Source organism: Carettochelys insculpta, chromosome 2 (genome assembly GCF_033958435.1).
Source record: "Carettochelys insculpta isolate YL-2023 chromosome 2, ASM3395843v1, whole genome shotgun sequence".
NCBI lineage: Eukaryota > Metazoa > Chordata > Testudines > Carettochelyidae > Carettochelys > Carettochelys insculpta.
Window position 1 is genome coordinate 281,091,710 of NC_134138.1, and position 23,142 is coordinate 281,114,851.

The following is a 23,142-nucleotide window of genomic DNA, read 5'->3' on the forward strand; positions in this document are numbered from 1 at the left end:
GGAGACCTCCATCTCCCCCCATGCAGAACAAAGGGTCAGGGCACACGGGATTTGTAAGAGTTTTGCTGTCTGGAAACGCTTGGCATATTTAGTGACTTTCTTGGAACCATTCCAGGAGCTGCCTGGGAAAAACAGCTGCATTTAAGAGAGAGACTCCCATGACAGAGGGATGCCAGCAGCTGGGAGCCATGCAGGACTCTTCCCCCTTCTGCATTATCTCCTGTAATAGTTGTTTGGTCCCCAGTGATGTATATGAGAATCTCATTGGCTGCATTTACAATTCACAAGTCCCAAGGACCAAAAGATCTCACTGTCTTAGCTGGACAAGCTTTGTTGGAAATATGAGTTTAGTCACTGAAGTCAACTAGGTTGTCCCCAGTCCCCGGAAAGCAGACCTGTGCTGTAATTTTTTGCAAAATTACTACTTTTGGAGCAGAACACCATTTTCGGGATGCTCATAAATGAAAAGCCCTACTTTCAGAGGTCCCACACACCTGCATCTCCCCTGGGGAGGCATCCGAACTCCACTGAAGTCCGTTGTGTGGACCTGACTTCAGTCTGGTCAAGATTTCTCCCATTGACTCTAAGTGAATATTTAGGTGCTTCTGAGCTCTGGAAATCTATCCTTATCTTAGCTTGTGAGCTGCTTTGCATGCAGAAGAGTATTCTTCCTTCACTGTTGTGTTCAGAAATGTCACAGGACAAGTTTAGTAGCTGAAGAGAGGAAGTTCAAAAAATTGCTTGCTTTGTAAATCTCATTGTTATTTGAGAGCACGTGAGCATGCTGGGAACCTCCGCCGGCCTTGAAAAGGCATGACCTCTGTTCTGCGGGGTATACCACGTACAGGTCCAGTCCTGCACTGGTTCTGTGCGAGAGAAGCCCTGCAAGGATCCAGGTGTAGGATCCGGGCCTAAATTCAGACCGAGACAGCAAACAAGAGTCAAACAGACAAAAGGACAAAGAGGACATCACAAGATGACCCCGCAGAGACTCAGGGAGGCTGGTACGCACAGCGGCGGCCCACTGCACTTTGTTTCTGTTTCTAGAAAGGATTACACGCTCTGGTACATCACGCGAGGTGGGAAGGAAGGGCACAGAAGGGATTAGACGACCATCAGCCCTGTTACCAAGAGTGTCCCATACCTCTTGGCCAGGGCAGGTTCCCCAGCGGGAGAATCAGCAGGGGATCCATCTTTGTCACCCATCCCCAGCCCTGCCCAGCCCAACTAATAGCTAACGCCTGGAGTTCATCTAATTCTTTTCTGAACCCTGGTAAAGTCTTGGTCTTCACAGCATCTCCCTGCCAAGACTTCCACAGGCCGGCTGCACACTGCATGAAGACCGAAGTCCTTCCCGTCTTTTAAATCTGTCACCTATGAATTTCACTGGGTCAGCCCTAGTTCTTGTATAAGGTGGAGTAAATAGTGCTTCCGCGGCTACTCTCTCCACCCCAGCCATGGGTTTCTAGACCGCTCCCTGGCAAATTGACCCAGCCTTGCCCAGGGGTTCAGGTGAAGGAAGGTTTGGGGTTTTTTCTCTCTGTCTGGAAGACAGGAGGAAGCTGTCTATGGTTTATGCAAATGGTCGTAGGGTTGGAAAATGGAGGAAAAAGACGTTTGTATTAGTAAAAGCCTGAGAGTGACTCAGGGATTACTCAGACTGAACAGAGGGGTAGGCAAATGTTGGGGTGTGGGAGGGCTGATGGTGGGGGTGGGCAGTGTAGGAGTGTGAGCTAGGGCCTGGGAGATTTGGGGGGCTGGGGCAGAGGGCGGCGAATGCTGCAGTGAGGGCATGGAGTGGGGTGGTAAGGGCAGACGGCTTGCTGTGTGGCAGAGCTGAGGGCAGGGGTTGGTTGTGGGGCTCAGGGCAGGAAGTGGGGGTGTTGGAGTGAGGGCAGGGCGGTGGGGGCTCAGGGCAGGAAGTGGGGGTGCTGGAGTGAGGGCAGGGCGGTGGGGGCTCAGGGCAGGAAGTGGGTGTGTTGGAGTGAGGGCAGGGCGGTGGGGGCTCAGGACAGGAAGTGGGGGTGCTGGAGTGAGGGCAGGAGTTGGTTGTGGGGCTCAGGACAGGAAGTGGGGGTGCTGGAGTGAGGGCAGGGCACGGTGGTGGGGGCTCAGGGCAGGAAGTGGGGATGTTGGAGTGAGGGCAGGGCGGTGGGGGCTCAGGACAGGAAGGCGGGGTGCTGGAGTGAGGGCAGGAGTTGGTTGTGGGGCTCAGGACAGGAAGTGGGGGTGCTGGAGTGAGGGCAGGGCGGTGGGGGCTCAGGACAGGAAGTGGGGGTGCTGGAGTGAGGGCAGGGGTTGGTTGTGGGGCTCAGGGCAGGAAGTGGGGGTGCTGGAGTGAGGGCAGGGGTTGGTTGTGGGGCTCAGGGTAGGAAGTGGGGTTTTGGAGTGAGGGCAGGGCAGTGGGGGCTCAGGACAGGAAGTGGGGGTGCTGGAGTGAGGGCAGGGCAGCGGGGGCTCAGGACAGGAAGTGGGGGTGCTGGAGTGAGGGCAGGGCGGTGGGGGCTCAGGACAGGAAGTGGGGGTGCTGGAGTGAGGGCAGGGCGGTGGGGGCTCAGGACAGGAAGTGGGGGTGCTGGAGTGAGGGCAGGGGTTGGTTGTGGGGCTCAGGGCAGGAAGTGGGGGTGCTGGAGTGAGGGCAGGGGTTGGTTGTGGGGCTCAGGGCAGGAAGTGGGGGTGTTGGAGTGAGGGCAGGGCGGTGGGGGCTCAGGGCAGGAAGTGGGGGTGCTGGAGTGAGGGCAGGGGTTGGTTGTGGGGCTCAGGGCAGGAAGTGGGGGTGCTGGAGTGAGGGCAGGGGTTGGTTGTGGGGCTCAGGGCAGGAAGTGGGGGTGTTGGAGTGAGGGCAGGGCGGTGGGGGCTCAGGACAGGAAGTGGGGGTGCTGGAGTGAGGGCAGGGCGGTGGGGGCTCAGGACAGGAAGTGGGGGTGCTGGAGTGAGGGCAGGGGTTGTTTGTGGGGCTCAGGGCAGGAAGTGGGGGTGCTGGAGTGAGGGCAGGGGTTGGTTGTGGGGCTCAGGGCAGGAAGTGGGGGTGTTGGAGTGAGGGCAGGGCGGTGGGGGCTCAGGGCAGGAAGTGGGGGTGCTGGAGTGAGGGCAGGGGTTGGTTGTGGGGCTCAGGACAGGAAGTGGGTGTGTTGGAGTCAGGGCAGGGGTTGGTTGTGGGGCTCAGGGCAGGAAGTGGGGGTGCTGGAGTGAGGGCAGGGGTTGGTTGTGGGGCTCAGGGCAGGAAGTGGGGGTGCTGGAGTGAGGGCAGGGGTTGGTTGTGGGGCTCAGGGCAGGAAGTGGGGTGTTGGAGTGAGGGCAGGGCGGTGGGGGCTCAGGGCAGGAAGTGGGGGTGCTGGAGTGAGGGCAGGGCAGTGGGGGCTCAGGGCAGGAAGTGGGGGTGTTGGAGTGAGGGCAGGGGTCGGTTGTGGGGCTCAGGACAGGAAGTGGGGGTGTTGGAGTGAGGGCAGGGCAGTAGGGGCTCAGGGCAGGAAGTGGGGGTGTTGGAGTGAGGGCAGGGGTTGGTTGTGGGGCTCAGGACAGGAAGTGGGGGTGTTGGAGTGAGGGCAGGGGTTGGTTGTGGGGCTCAGGGCAGGAAGTGGGGGTGCTGGAGTGAGGGCAGGGGTTGGTTGTGGGGCTCAGGGCAGGAAGTGGGGGTGTTGGAGTGAGGGCAGGGCGGTGGGGGCTCAGGGCAGGAAGTGGGGGTGCTGGAGTGAGGGCAGGGGTTGGTTGTGGGGCTCAGGACAGGAAGTGGGTGTGTTGGAGTCAGGGCAGGGGTTGGTTGTGGGGCTCAGGGCAGGAAGTGGGGGTGCTGGAGTGAGGGCAGGGGTTGGTTGTGGGGCTCAGGGCAGGAAGTGGGGGTGCTGGAGTGAGGGCAGGGGTTGGTTGTGGGGCTCAGGGCAGGAAGTGGGGTGTTGGAGTGAGGGCAGGGCGGTGGGGGCTCAGGGCAGGAAGTGGGGGTGCTGGAGTGAGGGCAGGGCGGTGGGGGCTCAGGGCAGGAAGTGGGGGTGTTGGAGTGAGGGCAGGGGTCGGTTGTGGGGCTCAGGACAGGAAGTGGGGGTGTTGGAGTGAGGGCAGGGCAGTAGGGGCTCAGGGCAGGAAGTGGGGGTGTTGGAGTGAGGGCAGGGGTTGGTTGTGGGGCTCAGGACAGGAAGTGGGGGTGTTGGAGTGAGGGCAGGGCGGTGGGGGCTCAGGACAGGAAGTGGGGGTGCTGGAGTGAGGGCAGGGGTTGGTTGTGGGGCTCAGGGCAGGAAGTGGGGGTGCTGGAGTGAGGGCAGGGCAGTGGGGGCTCAGAGCAGGAAGTGGGGGTGCTGGAGTGAGGGCAGAGGTTGGTTGTGGGGCTCAGGGCAGGAAGTGGGTGTGTTGGAGTGAGGGCAGGGCAGTGGGGGCTCAGGACAGGAAGTGGGGGTGCTGGAGTGAGGGCAGGGCGGTGGGGGCTCAGAGCAGGAAGTGGGGGTGCTGGAGTGAGGGCAGAGGTTGGTTGTGGGGCTCAGGGCAGGAAGTGGGTGTGTTGGAGTGAGGGCAGGGCAGTGGGGGCTCAGGACAGGAAGTGGGGGTGCTGGAGTGAGGGCAGGGCGGTGGGGGCTCAGAGCAGGAAGTGGGGGTGCTGGAGTGAGGGCAGAGGTTGGTTGTGGGGCTCAGGGCAGGAAGTGGGTGTGTTGGAGTGAGGGCAGGGCAGTGGGGGCTCAGGACAGGAAGTGGGGGTGCTGGAGTGAGGGCAGGGCGGTGGGGGCTCAGGACAGGAAGTGGGGGTGCTGGAGTGAGGGCAGGGGTTGGTTGTGGGGCTGAGGGCAGGAAGTGGGGGTGCTGGAGTGAGGGCAGGGGTTGGTTGTGGGGCTCAGGGCAGGAAGTGGGGTGTTGGAGTGAGGGCAGGGCAGTGGGGGCTAAGGACAGGAAGTGGGGGTGCTGGAGTGAGGGCAGGGGTTGGTTGTGGGGCTCAGGGCAGGAAGTGGGGGTGCTGGAGTGAGGGCAGGGGTTGGTTTTGGGGCTCAGGGCAGGAAGTGGGGTGTTGGAGTGAGGGCAGGGCAGTGGGGGCTCAGGACAGGAAGTGGGGGTGCTGGAGTGAGGGCAGGGCAGTGGGGGCTGACGGCAGGAAGTGGGGGTGCTGGAGTGAGGGCAGGGGTTGGTTTTGGGGCTCAGGGCAGGAAGTGGGGTGTTGGAGTGAGGGCAGGGCAGTGGGGGCTCAGGACAGGAAGTGGGGGTGCTGGAGTGAGGGCAGGGGTTGGTTGTGGGGCTCAGGGCAGGAAGTGGGGTGCTGGAGTGAGGGCAGGGCAGTGGGGGCTAAGGACAGGAAGTGGGGGTGCTGGAGTGAGGGCAGGGGTTGGTTGTGGGGCTCAGGGCAGGAAGTGGGGGTGCTGGAGTGAGGGAAGCGGTTGGTTGTGGGGCTCAGGGCAGGAAGTGGGGGTGCTGGAGGCAGGGCAGGGCAGAGCAAGGCAGTGGGGGCTCAGAGCACACAGCAGGATTTGGTGGGGGGCAGCTTACTGCAGGGGGAGTGTGGCAGAATGGGGACGGGGCTGTGGGGGCTTAGAAGTGGTGCTGGGGCAGCTGTGGCCGGGGCGCAGGAGCCAGGGGCTGGGGGAGGCTGGGCTGCTGTGTTGTGGGTAGGAGGTGGGGGTGGGGGCAGAGGGCTCAGCGAGTGGGAGGGGCAGGGCACGGGGGGTGCAGACATCCACAGGGAGGTTGTCGGGGGGGTCGGGGCAGTCAGTGAAAGGTAGTGGCATGAGGGCAGAGGGCAGGTGTGGGGAACGGTCAGGGGAGAGGGTTTGTGGTCGCAGTGCAGGGGCCTTATGGCAGAGGATTGGGGGTGTCAGGGTTTACTCCCTTAGCTTTGCTCCTTCCCAGGATAACCCCCAAGGCAGTGGGGCAAGTGTAAGGGAATGCAGGAGAAATGCAGGGAGCAGAGGAAGCCACTCGATATTGCCTCAGATGCTGCTCCTTCAGGTCATACTTCAAACTCGCGCCGGTCCTGTCCACCTGATCAGCGCTCACGCCCCAACCCTGTACGCCGCACCGGAAGTAAAAGACAAGCTCCTTGACGTGCTTAGTGCTGCCACAGCGCAAATACCTGCTCGCGAACAACTGTACATTCTGGGTGACTTCAATGCGAGAGTTGGAGCCGATCGTGACTCGTGGCCTTCCTGCTTAGGCCACTTCGGTGTGGGAAAAATGAATGACAATGGACAGCGTCTTCTCGAACTTTGCACGTACCACAATCTGTGCATCACAGACACATTCTTCCAAACCAAGCCACAGCACAGAGTGTCGTGGAGACACCACGCTTGAAACACTGGCATCAACTAGACGTGGTCATCACCAGACGTGATAACCTCAAAAACGTCCTTCTGACACGCAGCTGTCATAGTGCTGACTGCGATACAGATCACTCGCTAGTCTGCTCCAAACCCAAGCTGAGACCCAAGAAGCTGCACCGCTCTAAACCTGCTGGAAGGCCCCGCATTGACGCCAGAAAGACGGCAAACTCGGAGAGAGCCGAAAAGTTCAGAGAGACCCTCCAGGAAAATCTGCGCAGCGGCCCTGGGGGCGCCGATGCGACATCCAAATGGCAACATCTGAGGGATACAGTTTACAACACGGCCTTGTCGGTGTTTGGAAGAAGACCTAGAAACACGAACGACTGGTTCAAAGCTAACTCCGATGAGATGATTCCAGCCATGGAAAAGAAGCGCGCTGCACTCCTGGAGTACAAACGCTCACCGAGCCAGAGTACCCAGCAAGCACTCAGAGCAGCTAGAAAAATAGTACAGAAGACGGCCAGGCGCTGCGCCAACAACCACTGGCTTGAGCTATGCAGCAGCATCCAGATCAGTGCCGACTCTGGTAACCTCAGGGGAATGTACGAGAGCATCAAGAAGGCATTAGGACCCACCCAGAACAAGATGGCACCTCTGAAATCCAAATCTGGTGAAGTCATCGCTGACAAAGCCAAACAGATGGAGCGCTGGGTCGAGCACTACTCCGAGCTGTACTCACGCGAGAACATTGTGGTCGACTCAGCCCTCGATGCCATCGAGCTCCTACCAGTAATGGATGAACTGGACCAGGAACCAACTGTGGATGAACTGAAGAGAGCCATCGACAGCACTGCAGTAGGAAAGGCCCCTGGTCAGGATGGTGAACCACCAGCGGTGATCAAATGTGCCGCGGACACACTCCTGGAACCCCTACGTGAGCTGCTGTGCCTGTGCTGGAAAGAGGGTGAGGTTCCACAGGATATGCGCGACGCTAACATCGTAACCTTGTATACGAACAAAGGAGACAGAAGCGACTGCAACAACTACCGTGGAATCTCCCTCCTAAGCATCACTGGTAAACTGTTCGCTCGCGTCATCCTTGGCAGACTCCAGAAGATTGCTGAGAGGGTGTACCCCGAATCGCAGTGCGGATTCTGTGCAGAGAGGTCTACCGTTGACATGGTCTTCTCTGTAAGGCAGCTGCAGGAGAAGTGCAGGGAGCAGAGGAAGCCACTCTACATAGCCTTCATCGACTTGACCAAGGCCTTCGACTTGGTCAGCAGGGATGGACTGTTCAAACTGCTCCACAAGACAGGCTGTCCTCCATGGTTACTCAAGATGATCCAGTCTTTCCACGAAGACATGAGAGGAACCATCCAATATGACAGCGCATTATCGGATGCTTTCAGAATCAGGAGCGGCGTCAAACAAGGATGCGTGCTTGCTCCGACACTGTTCGGGATCTTCTTTGCACTCCTCCTGAAGCAGCCTTTGGATCTTCTACAGAGGGCATCTTGCTGCACACAAGATCTGATGGGAAACTGTTTAATCTTGCAAGGCTGAAAGCTAAATCTCAGGTGCGAGAAGTCCTCATCAGAGATACGCTGTTCGCAGACGATGCTGCTGTAGTGTCACACACAGAAGACCAGCTTCAGAAGCTGCTGGATCGGTTCTCCAAAGCGTGCAAGGACTTTGGGCTTTCCATCAGCCTAAAGAAGACAAACGTACTTGGTCAGGATGTTGCTGAACCTCCACCAATCAGCACTGACAACTATACGTTAGAGGTCGTCCACGAGTTCGTTTACCTCGGGTCCACCATCACTGACACCCTGTCGTTGGACACTGAGCTAAATAGGAGAATCGGTAAAGCGGCCATAACTCTGTGCAGACTCGGCAAGAGAGTGTGGAATAACAACAAGCTGTGCACTCACACCAAAATGCAAGTCTACAGAGCCTGCATCCTCAGCACCCTCCTTTATTGCAGTGAGACTTGGACCCTGTAACGCCCCCCAGGAAAAAAGAGCCTGAACGTCTTCCACTTGCGCTGCCTCAGGTGCATCATTGGAATATCATGGAAGGACAGAGTGACCAACACCGCCGTCCTCGAGCAAGCTGGAATCCCAACCATGCGCACCCTCCTCAGGCAGCAGTGGTCTGATGGGGTTCAGGGGTCCCCATGCACTGCACCCCGTCCGCTGGCAGAAGTGACTCTCACTCAGCAGGTACAACAGGAGGTTTATTAGGCAACAGATGCCCAGTTTCTCACAGAAGTGTCAGCACAGCAGTCAGAGACAGTCCTTCCAAACCGTCCTGGGGAGAAGAGCCCGAGGGGTGCCCCTCTGTGGTGTAGCTTTCCCCCTCCTCAGGCTGGCTCCTTCCAGCTGCCTCTTCCCTCCAGCCTCAAACCGCTGCCCCCAATTCAAAACCAGCTCGGCTCCTCCCTCGTCTTTGTTCAGGGCAGAGGTGTTACCTGCCAGCCTAGGTTATAGCCCCAGGGTCATCCTTAGCCACAGGGAGCTGTTCTGCTTGTCTCACACACATCCAGCCTGAGTCTCACACATGCACTCCCCCCACTCCATCACATCTCTCCCCCCTTCCAGACCGAACTGAGCGGGGTCACTTAGCCAGTGACCTGGGGAAGTTCGGGGCCCTCCCTGCGTGACAGGGCATCGGCTATGGTGTTGTTGTTCCCCTTCACATGGACCACCTCCATGTCGTAGTCCTGCAGGAGCAGACTCCACCGCAGGAGCTTGGCGTTGGCCCCTTTCATGTGATGCAGCCAGGTCAGGGGTGAGTGATCGGTGTACACGGTGAAACGCCACCCAAACAGGTACGGCTGCAGCTTCCCCAGCGCCCACACCATGGCCAGACATTCCTTCTCTATGGCTGCGTAGTTCTGCTCCCGGGGCAGCAGCTTCTTACTCAGGTACACGATGGGGTGTTTCTCCCCTTTGTCATTCACTTGCATTAGCACCGCCCCCAGCCCCACGTCTGAGGCATCGGTGAACACCAGGAAGGGCTTGTTGAAGTCTGGATTTGCCAGCACTGGGGCCCTGACCAGAGCCTCCTTCAGCGCGCAGAGGGCCTCTTGGCACTGCTCTGTCCAGACCACCTTGTCAGGCTTTCCCTTTTTACATAGCTCCGTGAGGGGGGCTGCGATGGAGCTAAAGTGGGGCACAAACCTCCGGTAGTACCCTGCCATCCCAATGAAGGCCTGGACCTGCTTCTTAGTCTGGGGTGTGGGCCAATCTCTGACAGCCTCCACTTTAGCTGGCTCTGGCTTTAAGCAGCCGCTGCCCACCTTGTGGCCCAGGTAGGTCACCTCAGCCATTCCCACCTTGCACTTCCCTGCCTTGATAGTCAGCCCAGCCTTCTGGAGTTGGTCCACCACCTGCTTGACCTGGGACACATGGTCCTCCCACATCTGGCGGAAGATGCAAATGTCGTCCATGTAAGCCAGGGCAAAGCTCTCCATCCCTTTCAGTAGCTGGTCCACGAGACGCTGGAAGGTAGCAGGTGTCCCCTTGAGGCCGAAGGGCAGGACCAGGAACTCGTAGAGCCCCACAGGGGTGATGAAAGCCGACTTGAGCCGGGCATCTTCATCTAATGGCACTTGCCACTACCCCTTGGTGAGGTCTATGGTGGTGAGGTAATGGGCTCCCCGCTGCTTGTCTAAAAGGTCATCAGGCCTGGGCATGGGGTAGGCGTCCGATACAGTGATGGCATTAAGCTTGCGATAGTCCACACAAAACCGAACAGACCCATCTTTTTTAGGGACTAACACCACGGGAGAGGCCCAGGGGCTGGACGAGGGTTGGATCACCCCCAGAGCCAGCATGTCTTCAACCTCCCGCTCTATGTCCTGAGCCGTCCTCCCTGTGGCTCTGAATGGCACACACTTGATAGGGGCATGGGTGCCTGTCTCTATTCGGTGGACAGCCAGGTCAGTGCGTCCAGGTCTGTCCGAGAACAGCTGTTGATGCGAATGCAGCACCTCCTTGATCTCCGTCTGCTGGGCAGGGGTCAGCTGGTCTGAGAGGGGAATAGACTCCAGCAAGGAGCCAGCTCCAGTCCTTGTGAGTAAATCCACCAAGGGATCATCCCCCTGCCCCTCCCAGTGTCTGCACACGGCCAGCACCAAGTTCTCTCTGTCCCGGTAAGGTTTCATCATGTTCACATGATAGACCCGGTGGCTGTGGGCCCGGTTTGACAGTTCCACCACATAATTCACGTCATTCAGCTGTTTGACGACCTTGAAGGGGCCATCCCAGGCCGCTTGCAGCTTGTTCCACTGCACAGGTACAAGGACTATCACTTGGTCCCCGGTGGCATAGGCTCGGGCCCTGGCGTTACGGTCATACCAGACCTTTTGCTTCCTTTGGGCCATGGAGAGGTTCTCCCTGGCCAGGCCCACGAGCTCGCTGAGTTTTTCCTGGAAGGTCAGTACATACTGTACCACTGACTCCCCTTCAGGAGAGGCCGTCCCCTCCCACACTTCTCTGAGCAAGTCCAAGGGTCCCCGTACCCTCCTTCCGTACAGCAGCTCAAACGGGGAGAACCCCGTGGATTCCTGGGGCACCTCCCTGTATGCAAACAGCAGGTGGGGTAAGTACTTGTCCCAGTCATGGGGGTATTGATTCATGAAGGTTCTCAGCATCTGCTTCAGAGTCCCATTGAACCTCTCCACCAGCCCATTGGTCTGGGGGTGGTGGGCTGTGGCCCAGGTGTGCCAGACCCCACAGTTGTCCCACAAGCTTTGCAGCAGGGCCAACATGAAGTTGGACCCCTGATCTGTGAGGATCTCCTTGGGGAACCCCACTCTGCTGAAAATGGACAGCAGTGCATCCGCCACGGTGTCAGCGTCGACAGAGGTCAAGGCCACTGTTTCTGGGTATCGCGTGGAAAAATCTACCACCACCAAAATATATTTCTTCCCCATGCGCGTTGCCTTGCTGAAGGGGCCCACTATGTCTATAGCCACTTTCTGGAAAGGCTCCTCTATGATGGGCAGTGGCCTCAGGGCAGCTTTCCCCTTGTTCCGGCTCTTCCCCACCCTCTGGCAGGGATCGCAGGACAGGCAATACAGACGGACCACTGCAAAGATCCCTGGCCAAAAAAAGTTCTGTAACAACCTTCTCCTGGTGCGGTGGATCCCCTGGTGTCCTGCGAGTGGGACATCATGGGCTAGGTACAGCAACCTGCACCGGTACTTTTGGGGAACCACCAGTTGCCTCTGGACCTTGCATGGCTCCGCTTTGTGTCTGGGAGCCCATTCCCGGTACAGGAATCCCTTTTCCCACAGGAATCTCTCCCTGCAGCCCTCCCCCAGCTGTGGAGCTGGGCTGAGACTGGCCAGTTCCCTCAGCTTCTGCAAGGAGGGGTCTCTCTGCTGCTCTGCCTGGAACTCTTCGGCCGGGGCCGGGGCAGAAGCCACTTCCCCATCCCTGCCTGTCTCCAGAACCCCTGGCCTGTGAGATATGGTTTTTGGGGGCCCCCTTTCTCTCAGGGTTGGCCCCTGTGGCTTCGGCTGGGCATGTGCCCCCGAATCTGGGGAACACACCCCTCGTTTTCTTTGGCTACGGGTCAGGACCAGGGCACGAGGGCGCTCACCTGGCCAGTTCTGCAGGTCAGCCCCCATCAGTACATCCCCCGGCAAATGGCTGTGCACGCGCATCTCCTTGGGGCCTTCCTTGTTCCCCCATTTCAGGTGCACCCTCGCCATGGGCACCTTGAAAGGGGTCCCATCAATTCTCGTTACAGTCAGGTGGGAATTGGGTGTCATGAGGCCCGGTGCCACCACCCCAGGTCGGGCCAGCGTCACGTCAGCACCTGTGTCCCAGAACCCCGTGACCTTTCTCCCATCTACCTCGAGTGGTGTGAGACACTTGCTCCCCAGAGGCAGTGCCGCCCCTACTCTGTAAACTGACCTCTGAGCATTTGGTCCCCCTGAGGAGCTGGTCTGTGGGGCGGACTCGGCCCAATCCGAGTACCCACTGCAGCACCACCTGCCTTGGCCGCCAGCCCCTCTGGCTTCTGGGACTCCACCCAGTTGACTCCATGACCCCCCGGTCTGCTCAACCTGTCTGGGAGCTTGGGGCACTGGGCTGCTCTATGCCCCTTTCGTCCGCAGCGATAACAGCCTGGGTCTTTTTGTGTCCCTCGGGCCGGCTGCTCTGTCCAGGCTCTGCTTGGTTGTCTGGGGGGTGGGTGGCCGGCCCCTCTTTCCTGGGCTTGCCCAAGAGGTGGTCCCCTGTGTCGTACAGGCAGGAGCCGGTCTCTCTGAGATTCTCGGTCTCTCCGGGACTCCCTTTCTTTCTGGGACTCCCTCTCTTTGTGGGGCTCATTTTCAAACTTGGCCCGGCCGTTTATGAAGTCATCTGCCAGTTTCCCTGCATTGTGTGAATCCCCTGGCCTCTGGTCCACGAGCCACACCCTTAGGTCAGGTGAGCACATCTCGTAGAATCGCTCCAGGACCACCAGCTCGACCAGGTCCTTTACGGACTGGGCTCCCATCCCGAACACCCACTTCTGGTAGTATTGCCTCAGGCGGGCGGTTGTATCTACATAGGTTTCCTCTGGCCTCTTCTGCGCCTCCTGGAACCTCTTTTTATACATCTCCGGAGTCAGCCCGAACTTATGCAGCAGGGCCTGTTTGAACCGTTCATAGTCCCCAGGCTGCAGCCCCTCCAGCTGGCTGAGCACCGCTGCGGCCTTCTGGCCCAGCAAGGGGGTGAGGTGTCAGAGTCATTCAGCTGCGGCGGGGGGACCTCGTGCAACTCGCAGGCTCACTCAAAGGCGGTAAGGAACTCGTCCATGTCCCCTGGGTCCTGACACTGGGCCAGCACACGCGTCTCCAAGTGACTGGCCACCCCGAGCCGCCTGGCCCTCTCCCCGCTTACCGCAGCTGGGGCCTCTTGGTGTCTCGGCTCTGCCATGGCCCACTCATGCTCCTGCTGTCGCTCTCCCTCCTCCCGCTGTTTCTCTTGTAGCTGGCGCTCCTGCTCACGCTCTCTTTCCCGTTCCTGGCGCTCATGTTCCCTCTGCCGTTCCTGGGCTTCCAGTTCCTTTAATCTCACCTCGAGTTCCAGCCGTCGCAGCTCTGCGGCGGGGGACTTTGCCCACGATGGACCACCGCTAGCTGAGCACCGTGTGTGTCTGACGGCATCGAGCCCCCGCTCCTGTCAGAGAGTCCGAAACGCTTCCTGAGGGTGAACGGCCACTTTCTGCCGGGACAGGCTCTGCCCCCCCGGATCGGTCATTCTCTTCCAGCTGGGCAATCAGCTGGGCCTTGGTCGCCTTCCCCACAATCAGGCCCCTCTCTCTGCATAGCCCCACTAGCTCTGCCTTCAGGAGTCGGGTATAATCCATCTCCCCGCTGTCTCCCGGGGTATCTACTCACCAGCAGCAGCTGCAGGAATTGCTCTGTTCCACCTCTGGCTCTTGTGAGGCTCCTTCCTTCTCCTGCGCTCAGTCAGCCTCTGCTGGGAGCTCATCCGTGGGTGCAGTGCATCCCACTTCTGACACCAGTGTGATGGGGTTTAGGGGTCCCCCTTCACTGCACCCCGTCCACTGGCAGGAGTGACTCTCACTGAGCAGGTACAACAGGAGGTTTATTAGGCAACAGATGCCCAGTTTCTCACAGAAGCATCAGTACAGCAGTCAGAGACAGTCCTTCCAACCCGTCCTGGGGAGAGGAGCCCGAGGGGTGCCCCTCTGGGGTGTAGCTTTCCCCCTCCTCAGGCTGGCTGTCTTCCAGCTCTCTCTTCCCTCCAGCCTCAAACCGCTGCCCCCGATTCAAAACCAGCTCGGCTCCTCCCTCCTCTTTGTTCAGGGCTGAGGTGTTACCTGCCAGTCTGGGTTATAGCCCCAGGGTCATCCTTAGCCACCGGGAGCTGCTCTGCTTGTCTCCCACATCCAGCCTGACTCACACATGCACCCCCTGCCCCCTCACAGGCGGCTCCGCTGGCTTGGCCATGTCCACAGGATGAATGATGGAAGGATCCCAAAAGACATCCTGTATGGTGAGCTAGCCTCTGCAAAAGACCTCCCGGACACCCCCAGTTGTGTTACAAAGATGTCTGCAAGAGAGACCTCAGAGAGGTAGACATCAAGCTGGACAACTGGGAAGAACTAGCAGACGACCGCAGCAGATGGAGGCAGGGGTTACGCAAGGGCCTTCAGAAGGGCGAGATGAGGATCAGACAGCTAGCAGAGGAGAAGCGAGCGCACAGAAACCACAATAAGGACTTGCCAGACACCCACTACATCTGCAAGAGATGCAGCAAGGACTGTCACTCTCATGTGGGCCTTCACAGTCACAGTCAACACTGCAAATGGTGATCCCAAATGGAACTATGAAGGGCGCGATCCATAGTCTCCGTAGATTGAAGGATGCTGTCTACTAACTTACACTTATCCACATTAAATTTCATTTGCCATTTTGTTGCCCAATCACTCAGTTTGATGAGATCTTTCCGAAGTTCTTCACCGTCTGCCTTTGTCTGGACTATCTTGAACAGTTTCGTGTCGTCTGCAAACTTTGCCACCTCACTGCTCACCCCGTTCGCCAGATCATTTATGAACACATTGAACAGGGCTGGTCCTAGGACTGACCCTTGGGGGACAGCACCAGTTACCCCTCTCCATTCGGAAGTTTAGCATTTATGGCTACCCTCTGTTTCCTGTCTTTTCACCAGTTCTCAATCCATGACAGGACCTTCCCTCTTACCCCACGACCACTTAATTTACGTAAGAGCCTTTGATGAGGTACCTTGTCAAAGACTTTCTGAAAATCTAAGTGTACTGTATCCACTGCATCTCCCCTGTCTCCATGTTTGTTGACCCCTTCAGAGAGCTCTAACAGATGAGTGAGACGTGATTTCCCTCTGCAGAAACCATGGTGACTTTTGCCCATCAAATTATGTTCTTCTACGTGCCTGACAATTTTACTCTTTACTGTTGTTTCAACTAGTTTGCCCAGAACTGACATTAGACTTACCGGGTCTGTAATTGCCAGGGTCACCTCTCGAGCCCTTTTTAAATATTGGTGTTGCATGAGCTATCTTCCAGTTGTTTGGTACGGAAGCTGCTCCAAAGGGCAGGTTACAAACTAGTGTTAACAGCTCTGCGGTTTCCCATTTGAGTTCTTTCAGAACCCTTGGATGAATGCCGTCCGGCCCTTGTGATTTGTTAACATTAGCCTTCCTGATAGCCCCGCCCTCTGGCTACAGCTCGACCAATGAGCAGGGAGTTTTAGATTTCAATCCCATCTATGACTCACAGCTTCCAACTGCCACTCTGAGCACACGGCCTTGCAAACAAACAAACAAACAAACAAACACAGCTCAGCACTCAAAAACCTCCCAACAAACAGACACACAAGCCCAGAACCCCCAAGCACGAAACACCCACACACTCCCAGCCACTCACCTCAAGGTGCTGGAAATCGCCCCTCCTTCACCAGGAGAGCCCCTCTCAAAACTCCCTCCTGTTTGCAACTGCCCTGTTCGCAAGCTGCAAGCCACCAGCCGACCTCACCGGCGCCCGGCCTCCGTCTGGCAGCAGCCCCTCGAGGAGACGTCCTGCCCCGGGCACTGCAAAGAGAGACGGAAGGAAAGAGAGAACTTTCTCCCATGCGGCCGCTGGCCTGCCCGGAAGTGTCTGAGCCCCCTGCGGGCGGGTCTGTGCTCCCAGGATCGGACCCATCTCAGGGCTCACGTGTACATCCGTGGCAGAGATCATCTCTGAATGAGGGGTCAGTACTGCCACTGGTTCTCTGCTACTCTGGGCTTAGCCCGAGCAGATGGCAGTGTCTGTGTAAATGCTGGCACTGAGTCATGTGTGGTGAGTTCACATCCCTGGAGTCACAGGCCCATCGTGGCAGCTGTGCTCTCTGTGCTTTTCCTGGGAGCCCTGCACACCTCCAGCCCTCGACTGCCCTCTTTCGGGAGCTGCCTGTCCAGCCCTCTGGAGAGGCACAGCCACATGGCAGACCTCTGCCCAACACTGTCTGCAACGTGAAAGCGTGGCACTTCCAGAGCTGGGCACCAGGCCAGGCGAAGGCTCCCGCAGACGTTCGTGACAACAAGGGAAAGGCACAGGACTTCTAGAAGTGCCGAACTCCTGGCCAGAGGGGCTGTGACAAGCAGAACTTCACTAGGGTTCAGAGGAGTGAGATACATTCATGGCAGTTGGTTCCATCAGTGGCTATTAGCCACCCTGGTCACCAACGTGCCCGAGCCTCTGTGTGTCAGAGGCTGCAAATGGGTGACAGGACGTGACCACTTGATGGTTCCCTGCTCTGGTCACTCCCTCTGTGGCACCTGGCACTGCCACTGTTGGCAGTCTGGGCTGGATGGGCCATCGGTCCGACCCACTGGGCCGTTCTCCTCTTCTCTCAGGAGGCCCCTGCTGGCATTTTGGCAGGTGATCCTGCCCTGCAGCCGAGGAGTGAGGGGCGGCCAGTTTTTCTGAAGGCTCCCAAGACCCACTAGAACTTCCTTAACCACATGTCCCTTTGGGGCTCAGTGGGAGGAGAGTTCACTCGGCCGATGGAGCCGGCACTTGGGGGGACTCCCCTGTTGCTGGTCTGTCACTGCAGCCATAGGCAAGCTGGGCACAGATCTCCAGGGGAGTCTGTCACCTCCGGCAGGCTTGCAGCTACGCTTGGCCCCTCTGCTCCAGTGTCGCCATCCTGCCTCCCCAGGCAGTGGTAGTCGCCAGGCCGGAAGTGGCACTTCATTGAGTGATGCTGCTCCAGAAACACCCTGCAGAAGTAATTGCTCAATTTTACTCCCCTGCTCCTCCTCCACATCCAGCCCCTGCAGCAGCGGAGGCTGCAGAGCCGCTCCCAGCTGGCTGTGGGGCTCCAGGTGCAGGGGCCTCATCCTGTTTGTATGAATGAGCACCAGGATCCAGGTGCTCAGCCAGGGCTCGCATGCTCCTGCCCAGCAGCTCCCGACTGCGGTGCCAGAATAGGGCTGGATGGTGGGATGGCGGGAGAGAAATGATGGTCATTGCCGGCGTGCCCCGATCCCACGACACTGCATCCGGAGAGAAGCTCGGTGCAAGGCTGCATTCTAGGCCACCTGCCCGGAAGCAGTGCGGACACCTGCAGCAAGCGCAGGTCTGTGTGAGCACAGCGGTGAAGCATGGAAAGCCATTGAGCTGCCGTAACAAAGTGGTGTGGCTGCACTTCAGTTTAATACAGCCAATTTGCCACACTCAAGCAAACAAGCTAATCTGCTCTAAGATCCCTGTGTAGATGAACCCTGAGGCGTGGGGTGTGGTGTGCGCCGGGCACGCCCTGCTGTGTGCCTCCCCGCTCTGACCTGATGCTGAGCACCTTGCCTTGCAGCCTGAACGCTGCAGGCTTTGGAGCTGGGGCCCCACCAGCCACCCGACAGATACTGAGCAGCACTCTGTCTCCCCCGGGGGGCAGAGCTGTGGGGCTGCAGCGTACAGCTGTTGAAGGACAAGCCCTCCCAATGTGTCCGCCTGAGGGCAGGGCCATTATTGCCATCCAGCTTCCCTGGTCCCAGATGTTATCAGCCCTGGTCACTTGTCCTTAGGGTTCTCTGTGACTCACCACTGGCAGTACGTGTGCTCCACAAAGCCAGGGGACCAGCTCATACGTCTCCTCGGGTTGTAGGTCTGCCATGGCCCGTCACAGACAGGGGGGTCCATGAGCTCTCTGGGTGCAGCTGCACCTCTCTTTCTATTGCAGTGTGAACCCCAGGACCTACTGGAAACAATCCCACAAGCTGTATTGCCTGATCCCCTTGCACAGCACAGGGACCCTGCAGCACAGGCCGATGCCCAAAGCGAGCAGGGCTGGGGCACACCCAGCACCCGACAAATGGCACATCCCCCCAGGCCCTCCTTGGGTCTGTGTAGGGCCCAGCCCTACCTACAGTGCACCCCAGGGCCGGCGGCTGCGGGGCAGGGCTGGGGTGGGGCTGGGCTGAGCTCTGAGGCGACGTGCGCCCTGGGGTGTGGAGCAGAGTAAACTGAATGCTTGGCTGGAGCTTCAGCCCAACTACTAGCAGAGCACAGAGTGCTTCCTCCCGCCCCGCACTGCAGCCTGCGGGGCAGTGTCCTGCTTCCCCCCGCCCCGCACTGCAGCCTGCGGGGCAGTGTCCTTCTTCCTCCCGCCCCGCACTGCAGCCTGCGGGGCAGTGTCCTGCTTCCCCCCGCCCTGCACTGCAGCCTGCGGGGCAGTGTCCTGCTTCCCCCCGCCCCGCACTGCAGCCTGCGGGGCAGTGTCCTTCTTCCTCCCGCCCCGCACTGCAGCCTGCGGGGCAGTGTCCTGCTTCCCCCCGCCCCGCACTGCAGCCTGCGGGGCAGTGTCCTGCTTCCCCCCGCCCTGCACTGCAGCCTGCGGGGCAGTGTCCTGCTTCCTCCCGCCCTGCACTGCAGCCTGCGGGGCTGTGTCCCGCTCCCCCTGCCCCGCACTGCAGCCTGCGGGGCAGTGTCCTGCTTCCCCCCGCCCCGCACTGCAGCCTGCGGGGCAGTGTCCTGCTTCCTCCCGCCCCGCACTGCAGCCTGCGGGGCAGTGTCCTGCTTCCCCCCGCCCTGCACTGCAGCCTGCGGGGCAGTGTCCTGCTTCCCCCCGCCCTGCACTGCAGCCTGCGGGGCAGTGTCCTTCTTCCCACCCACCCGGCACTGCAGCCTGTGGGGCAGTGCCCTTCTTCCTACCCCCCCACATTGCAGCCTGTGGGGCAGTGCCCTTCTTCCTACCCCCCCGCACTGCAGCCAGCGGGGCAGTGTCCCCCTCCCCCTCCATCCCCGCACTGCAGCCTGCGGGGCAGTGTCCCGCTCCCCCTCCATCCCCGCACTGCAGCCTGCGGGGCAGTGTCCCGCTCCCCCTCCATCCCCGCACTGCAGCCAGCGGGGCAGTGTCCCGCTCCCCCTCCATCCCCGCACTGCAGCCAGCGGGGCAGTGTCCCGCTCCCCCTCCATCCCCGCACTGCAGCCAGCGGGGCAGTGTCCCGCTCCCCCTCCATCCCCGCACTGCAGCCAGCGGCGCAGTGTCCCGCTCCCCCTCCATCCCCGCACTGCAGCCTGCGGGGCAGTGTCCCGCTCCCCCTCCATCCCCGCACTGCAGCCAGCGGGGCAGTGTCCCGCTCCCCCTCCATCCCCGCACTGCAGCCAGCGGGGCAGTGTCCCGCTCCCCCTCCATCCCCGCACTGCAGCCAGCGGGGCAGTGTCCCGCTCCCCCTCCATCCCCGCACTGCAGCCAGCGGCGCAGTGTCCCGCTCCCCCTCCATCCCCGCACTGCAGCCTGCGGGGCAGTGTCCCGCTCCCCCTCCATCCCCGCACTGCAGCCAGCGGGGCAGTGTCCCGCTCCCCCTCCATCCCCGCACTGCAGCCAGCGGGGCAGTGTCCCGCTCCCCCTCCATCCCCGCACTGCAGCCAGCAGCGCAGTGTCCCGCTCCCCCTCCATCCCCGCACTGCAGCCTGTGGGGCAGTGTCCCGCTCCCCCTCCATCCCCGCACTGCAGCCAGCGGGGCAGTGTCCTTCTTCCTACTCCCTCTGCACTGCAGCCTGTGGGGCAGTGTCCCCCTCCCCCTCCATCCCCGCACTGCAGCCAGCGGGGCAGTGTCCTTCTTCCTACTCCCTCTGCACTGCAGCCAGCGGAGCAGTGTCCCCCTCCCCCTCCATCCCTGCACTGCAGCCAGCGGGGCAGTGTCCTTCTTCCTACTCCCTCTGCACTGCAGCCAGCGGGGCAGTGTCCCGCTCCCCCTCCATCCCCGCACTGCAGCCAGCGGGGCAGTGTCCTTCTTCCTACTCCCTCTGCACTGCAGCCAGCGGAGCAGTGTCCCCCTCCCCCTCCATCCCTGCACTGCAGCCAGCGGGGCAGTGTCCTTCTTCCTACTCCCTCTGCACTGCAGCCAGCGGGGCAGTGTCCCGCTCCCCCTCCATCCCTGCACTGCAGCCAGAGGGGCAGTGTCCTTCTTCCTACTCCCTCTGCACTAGAGCCTGTGGGGCAGTGTCCCGCTCCCCCTCCATCCCCGCACTGCAGCCTGCGGGGCAGTGTCCCGCTCCCCCTCCATCCCCGCACTGCAGCCAGCGGGGCAGTGTCCCGCTCCCCCTCCATCCCCGCACTGCAGCCAGCAGCGCAGTGTCCCGCTCCCCCTCCATCCCCGCACTGCAGCCTGTGGGGCAGTGTCCCGCTCCCCCTCCATCCCCGCACTGCAGCCAGCGGGGCAGTGTCCTTCTTCCTACTCCCTCTGCACTGCAGCCTGTGGGGCAGTGTCCCCCTCCCCCTCCATCCCCGCACTGCAGCCAGCGGGGCAGTGTCCTTCTTCCTACTCCCTCTGCACTGCAGCCAGCGGAGCAGTGTCCCCCTCCCCCTCCATCCCTGCACTGCAGCCAGCGGGGCAGTGTCCTTCTTCCTACTCCCTCTGCACTAGAGCCTGTGGGGCAGTGTCCCGCTCCCCCTCCATCCCCGCACTGCAGCCAGCGGGGCAGTGTCCTTCTTCCTACTCCCTCTGCACTGGAGCCAGCGGGGCAGTGTCCCGCTCCCCCTCCATCCCCGCACTGCAGCCAGCGGGGCAGTGTCCCGCTCCCCCTCCATCCCCGCACTGCAGCCAGCGGCGCAGTGTCCCGCTCCCCCTCCATCCCCGCACTGCAGCCAGCGGGGCAGTGTCCCGCTCCCCCTCCATCCCCGCACTGCAGCCAGCGGCGCAGTGTCCCGCTCCCCCTCCATCCCCGCACTGCAGCCAGCGGCGCAGTGTCCCGCTCCCCCTCCATCCCCGCACTGCAGCCAGCGGGGCAGTGTCCCGCTCCCCCTCCATCCCCGCACTGCAGCCAGCGGGGCAGTGTCCCGCTCCCCCTCCATCCCCGCACTGCAGCCAGCGGGGCAGTGTCCCCCTCCCCCTCCATCCCCGCACTGCAGCCAGCGGCGCAGTGTCCCGCTCCCCCTCCATCCCCGCACTGCAGCCAGCGGGCGCTGCTTCCGCAGGCGGGGCCCGGCCCGGCCCGGCCCGGGGTGGGCGGTCGGTGGGTCGGGCGGTCGGGCCGGCCGCCCCCTCCCTGCCGTGCGCTGCGGCGCTGCGCTGCGCGGCGCTGCGGGGGCCGGTCCCCGGAGCCGGCGCTGACGCGGGGCGAGGCGGGGGCGGTGCGTGACGCGGCCGGGCTCGGCAGCGGGGGAGCCAGCAGCGGACGCGAGCGGAGCCGGGCCGGGCCGGGCCGGGCCATGCAGCGGCTGCCGGCGGCCTGGGCCCCCCCCGCCCCGCGCCGCTGAGCCCCGCGCCGCCGCCGCCGCCGCCATCGCCATGAACTTCCCGGCGGGGCCCGGGGCGAGCCCGCAGCAGCAGAGCCTGGCCGCGCCGGGCGGGCCGGGGCCGGGACCCTCGGGGCCGCCGCAGGCCGGGCCGCCGCCGCCGCCCTTCGGCCTCTCCAACTCGGCCGCCATCCGCGCCGAGATCGGCCGCTTCGAGTCGGTGCATCCCAACATCTACGCGGTGTACGACCTGCTGGAGCGCGTGGAGGACCTGGCGCTGCAGGGCCAGATCCGCGAGCACGTCATCGCCATCGAGGGTGAGCGCGGGGGTGCGAGAGTGGGGGGCCAGGGATGCAGGGCTGGGGGTGTGGGGCTGGGGCCGGGGGTGCGGGGCTGGGGGTGCGAGGGGGGGGCCAGGGATGCAGGGCTGGGGGTGTGGGGTTGGGGCCGGGGGTGCGGGGCTGGGGGTGCGAGAGGGGGGGCCCCGGGTGCAGGGCCGGGGGTGCGGGGCCAGTGATGCGGGGTGCGGGGCCCAGGGGTGCGGGGCTGGGGGTGTGGGGTTGGGGCCAGCGGTGCGGGGCTGGGGGCCAGGGGTGCGGGGCTGGGGGTGTGGGCCGTGCAAGACCGATCCGTGCCCTAGGCCTCATGGCAGGGAGAGGGCCGTCCGGTTCGGTCTGGTCCTGCCCTGGCCGAGAACTTCATCTTCCTGCGGGGCCCAGGAGACGAGCGCAGTGGCTCAGCCGCCTGGCCCCACACTGGGAGTGGTGGGGCTGGAAGCAGAGGGGCTGGAGTGTGGGCCAGGTGAGGCTGTCAGGCCCCACTGCTGAGCTGGTGGGGTCAGTGGGGGACTCCCTGCCGGGAATGGGGCACCTCAGGTCCGGTCCCTTGGCTCAGGAGGTGCGGCCCAGGGACTGGCAGGGTGAGCCCCCAAACTGACTGGCCTTGTGTTGGGGCTCTGCAGGGAAGGTGGCCCAGGTGCCCTGCATCTGGCAGCACGTAATGGGTAGTGCCAGGGACCAGCCATGCAGCGTGTGGCCATGCCCCCTGCTGCTGTCCAAAGAGGCTGTCGTTGGGACCTGGCCCAAGGGGGTGGACCAGATGTTGGGTCCTGCTGGCTTTTGAGTGGACTTGGCTTCGCTCCCAGCAGGTATCGGGATTGACTGCAATGTAGGTTAACCCTAAATGATCTCATTTGCTTGATGTGCTGCAGTGTGTTGGGGTCAGTGCCAAGGAGGTTGGGTGGTTTTGCCCATTGCTTTGGGGTCAGTGCCGAGGAGGTTGGGGGGCTTTGCCCATTGCGTTGGGCTCAGTGCCGAGGAGGTTGCGGGGCTTTGCCCATTGCGTTGGGGTCAGTGCCGAGGAGGTTGGGGGGCTTTGCCCATTGCTTTGGGGTCAGTGCTGAGGAGGTTGCGGGGCTTTGCCCATTGGGTTGAGGTCTGTGCCAAGGAGGTTGGGGAGCTTTGCCTGTTGCGTTGGGGTCAGTGCCAAGGAGGTTGGGTGGTTTTGCCTGTTGTGCTAGGGTCAGTGCCGAGGAGGTTGGGTGGCTTGGACCGTTGAGGTCTGTGCCGAGGAGGTTGGGCGGCTTGGCGCCTTGGGGTCAGTGCCGAGGACGTTGGGTGGCTTTGCCCATTGCGTTGGGCTCAGTGCCGAGGAGGTTGGGGGGCTTTGCCCGTTGCATTGGGGTCA

At 61.4% G+C, this 23,142-nt stretch overlaps 1 protein-coding gene across 2 annotated transcripts in view; it reads left to right on the plus strand.

Moving 5' to 3' along the window:
* The first annotated feature begins 21,251 nt into the window (after nucleotides 1-21,251).
* AGAP3 (ArfGAP with GTPase domain, ankyrin repeat and PH domain 3) overlaps nucleotides 21,252-23,142 on the plus strand; it is a 300,607-nt gene continuing 298,716 nt past the window's right edge. For both annotated transcript variants that reach the window (XM_074985396.1, XM_074985397.1), the window contains exon 1: nucleotides 21,252-21,773. In XM_074985396.1, the coding sequence (XP_074841497.1) occupies nucleotides 21,509-21,773 (265 nt within the window). In that variant the 5' untranslated portion in view covers nucleotides 21,252-21,508. The remainder of the gene's footprint in view (nucleotides 21,774-23,142) is intronic.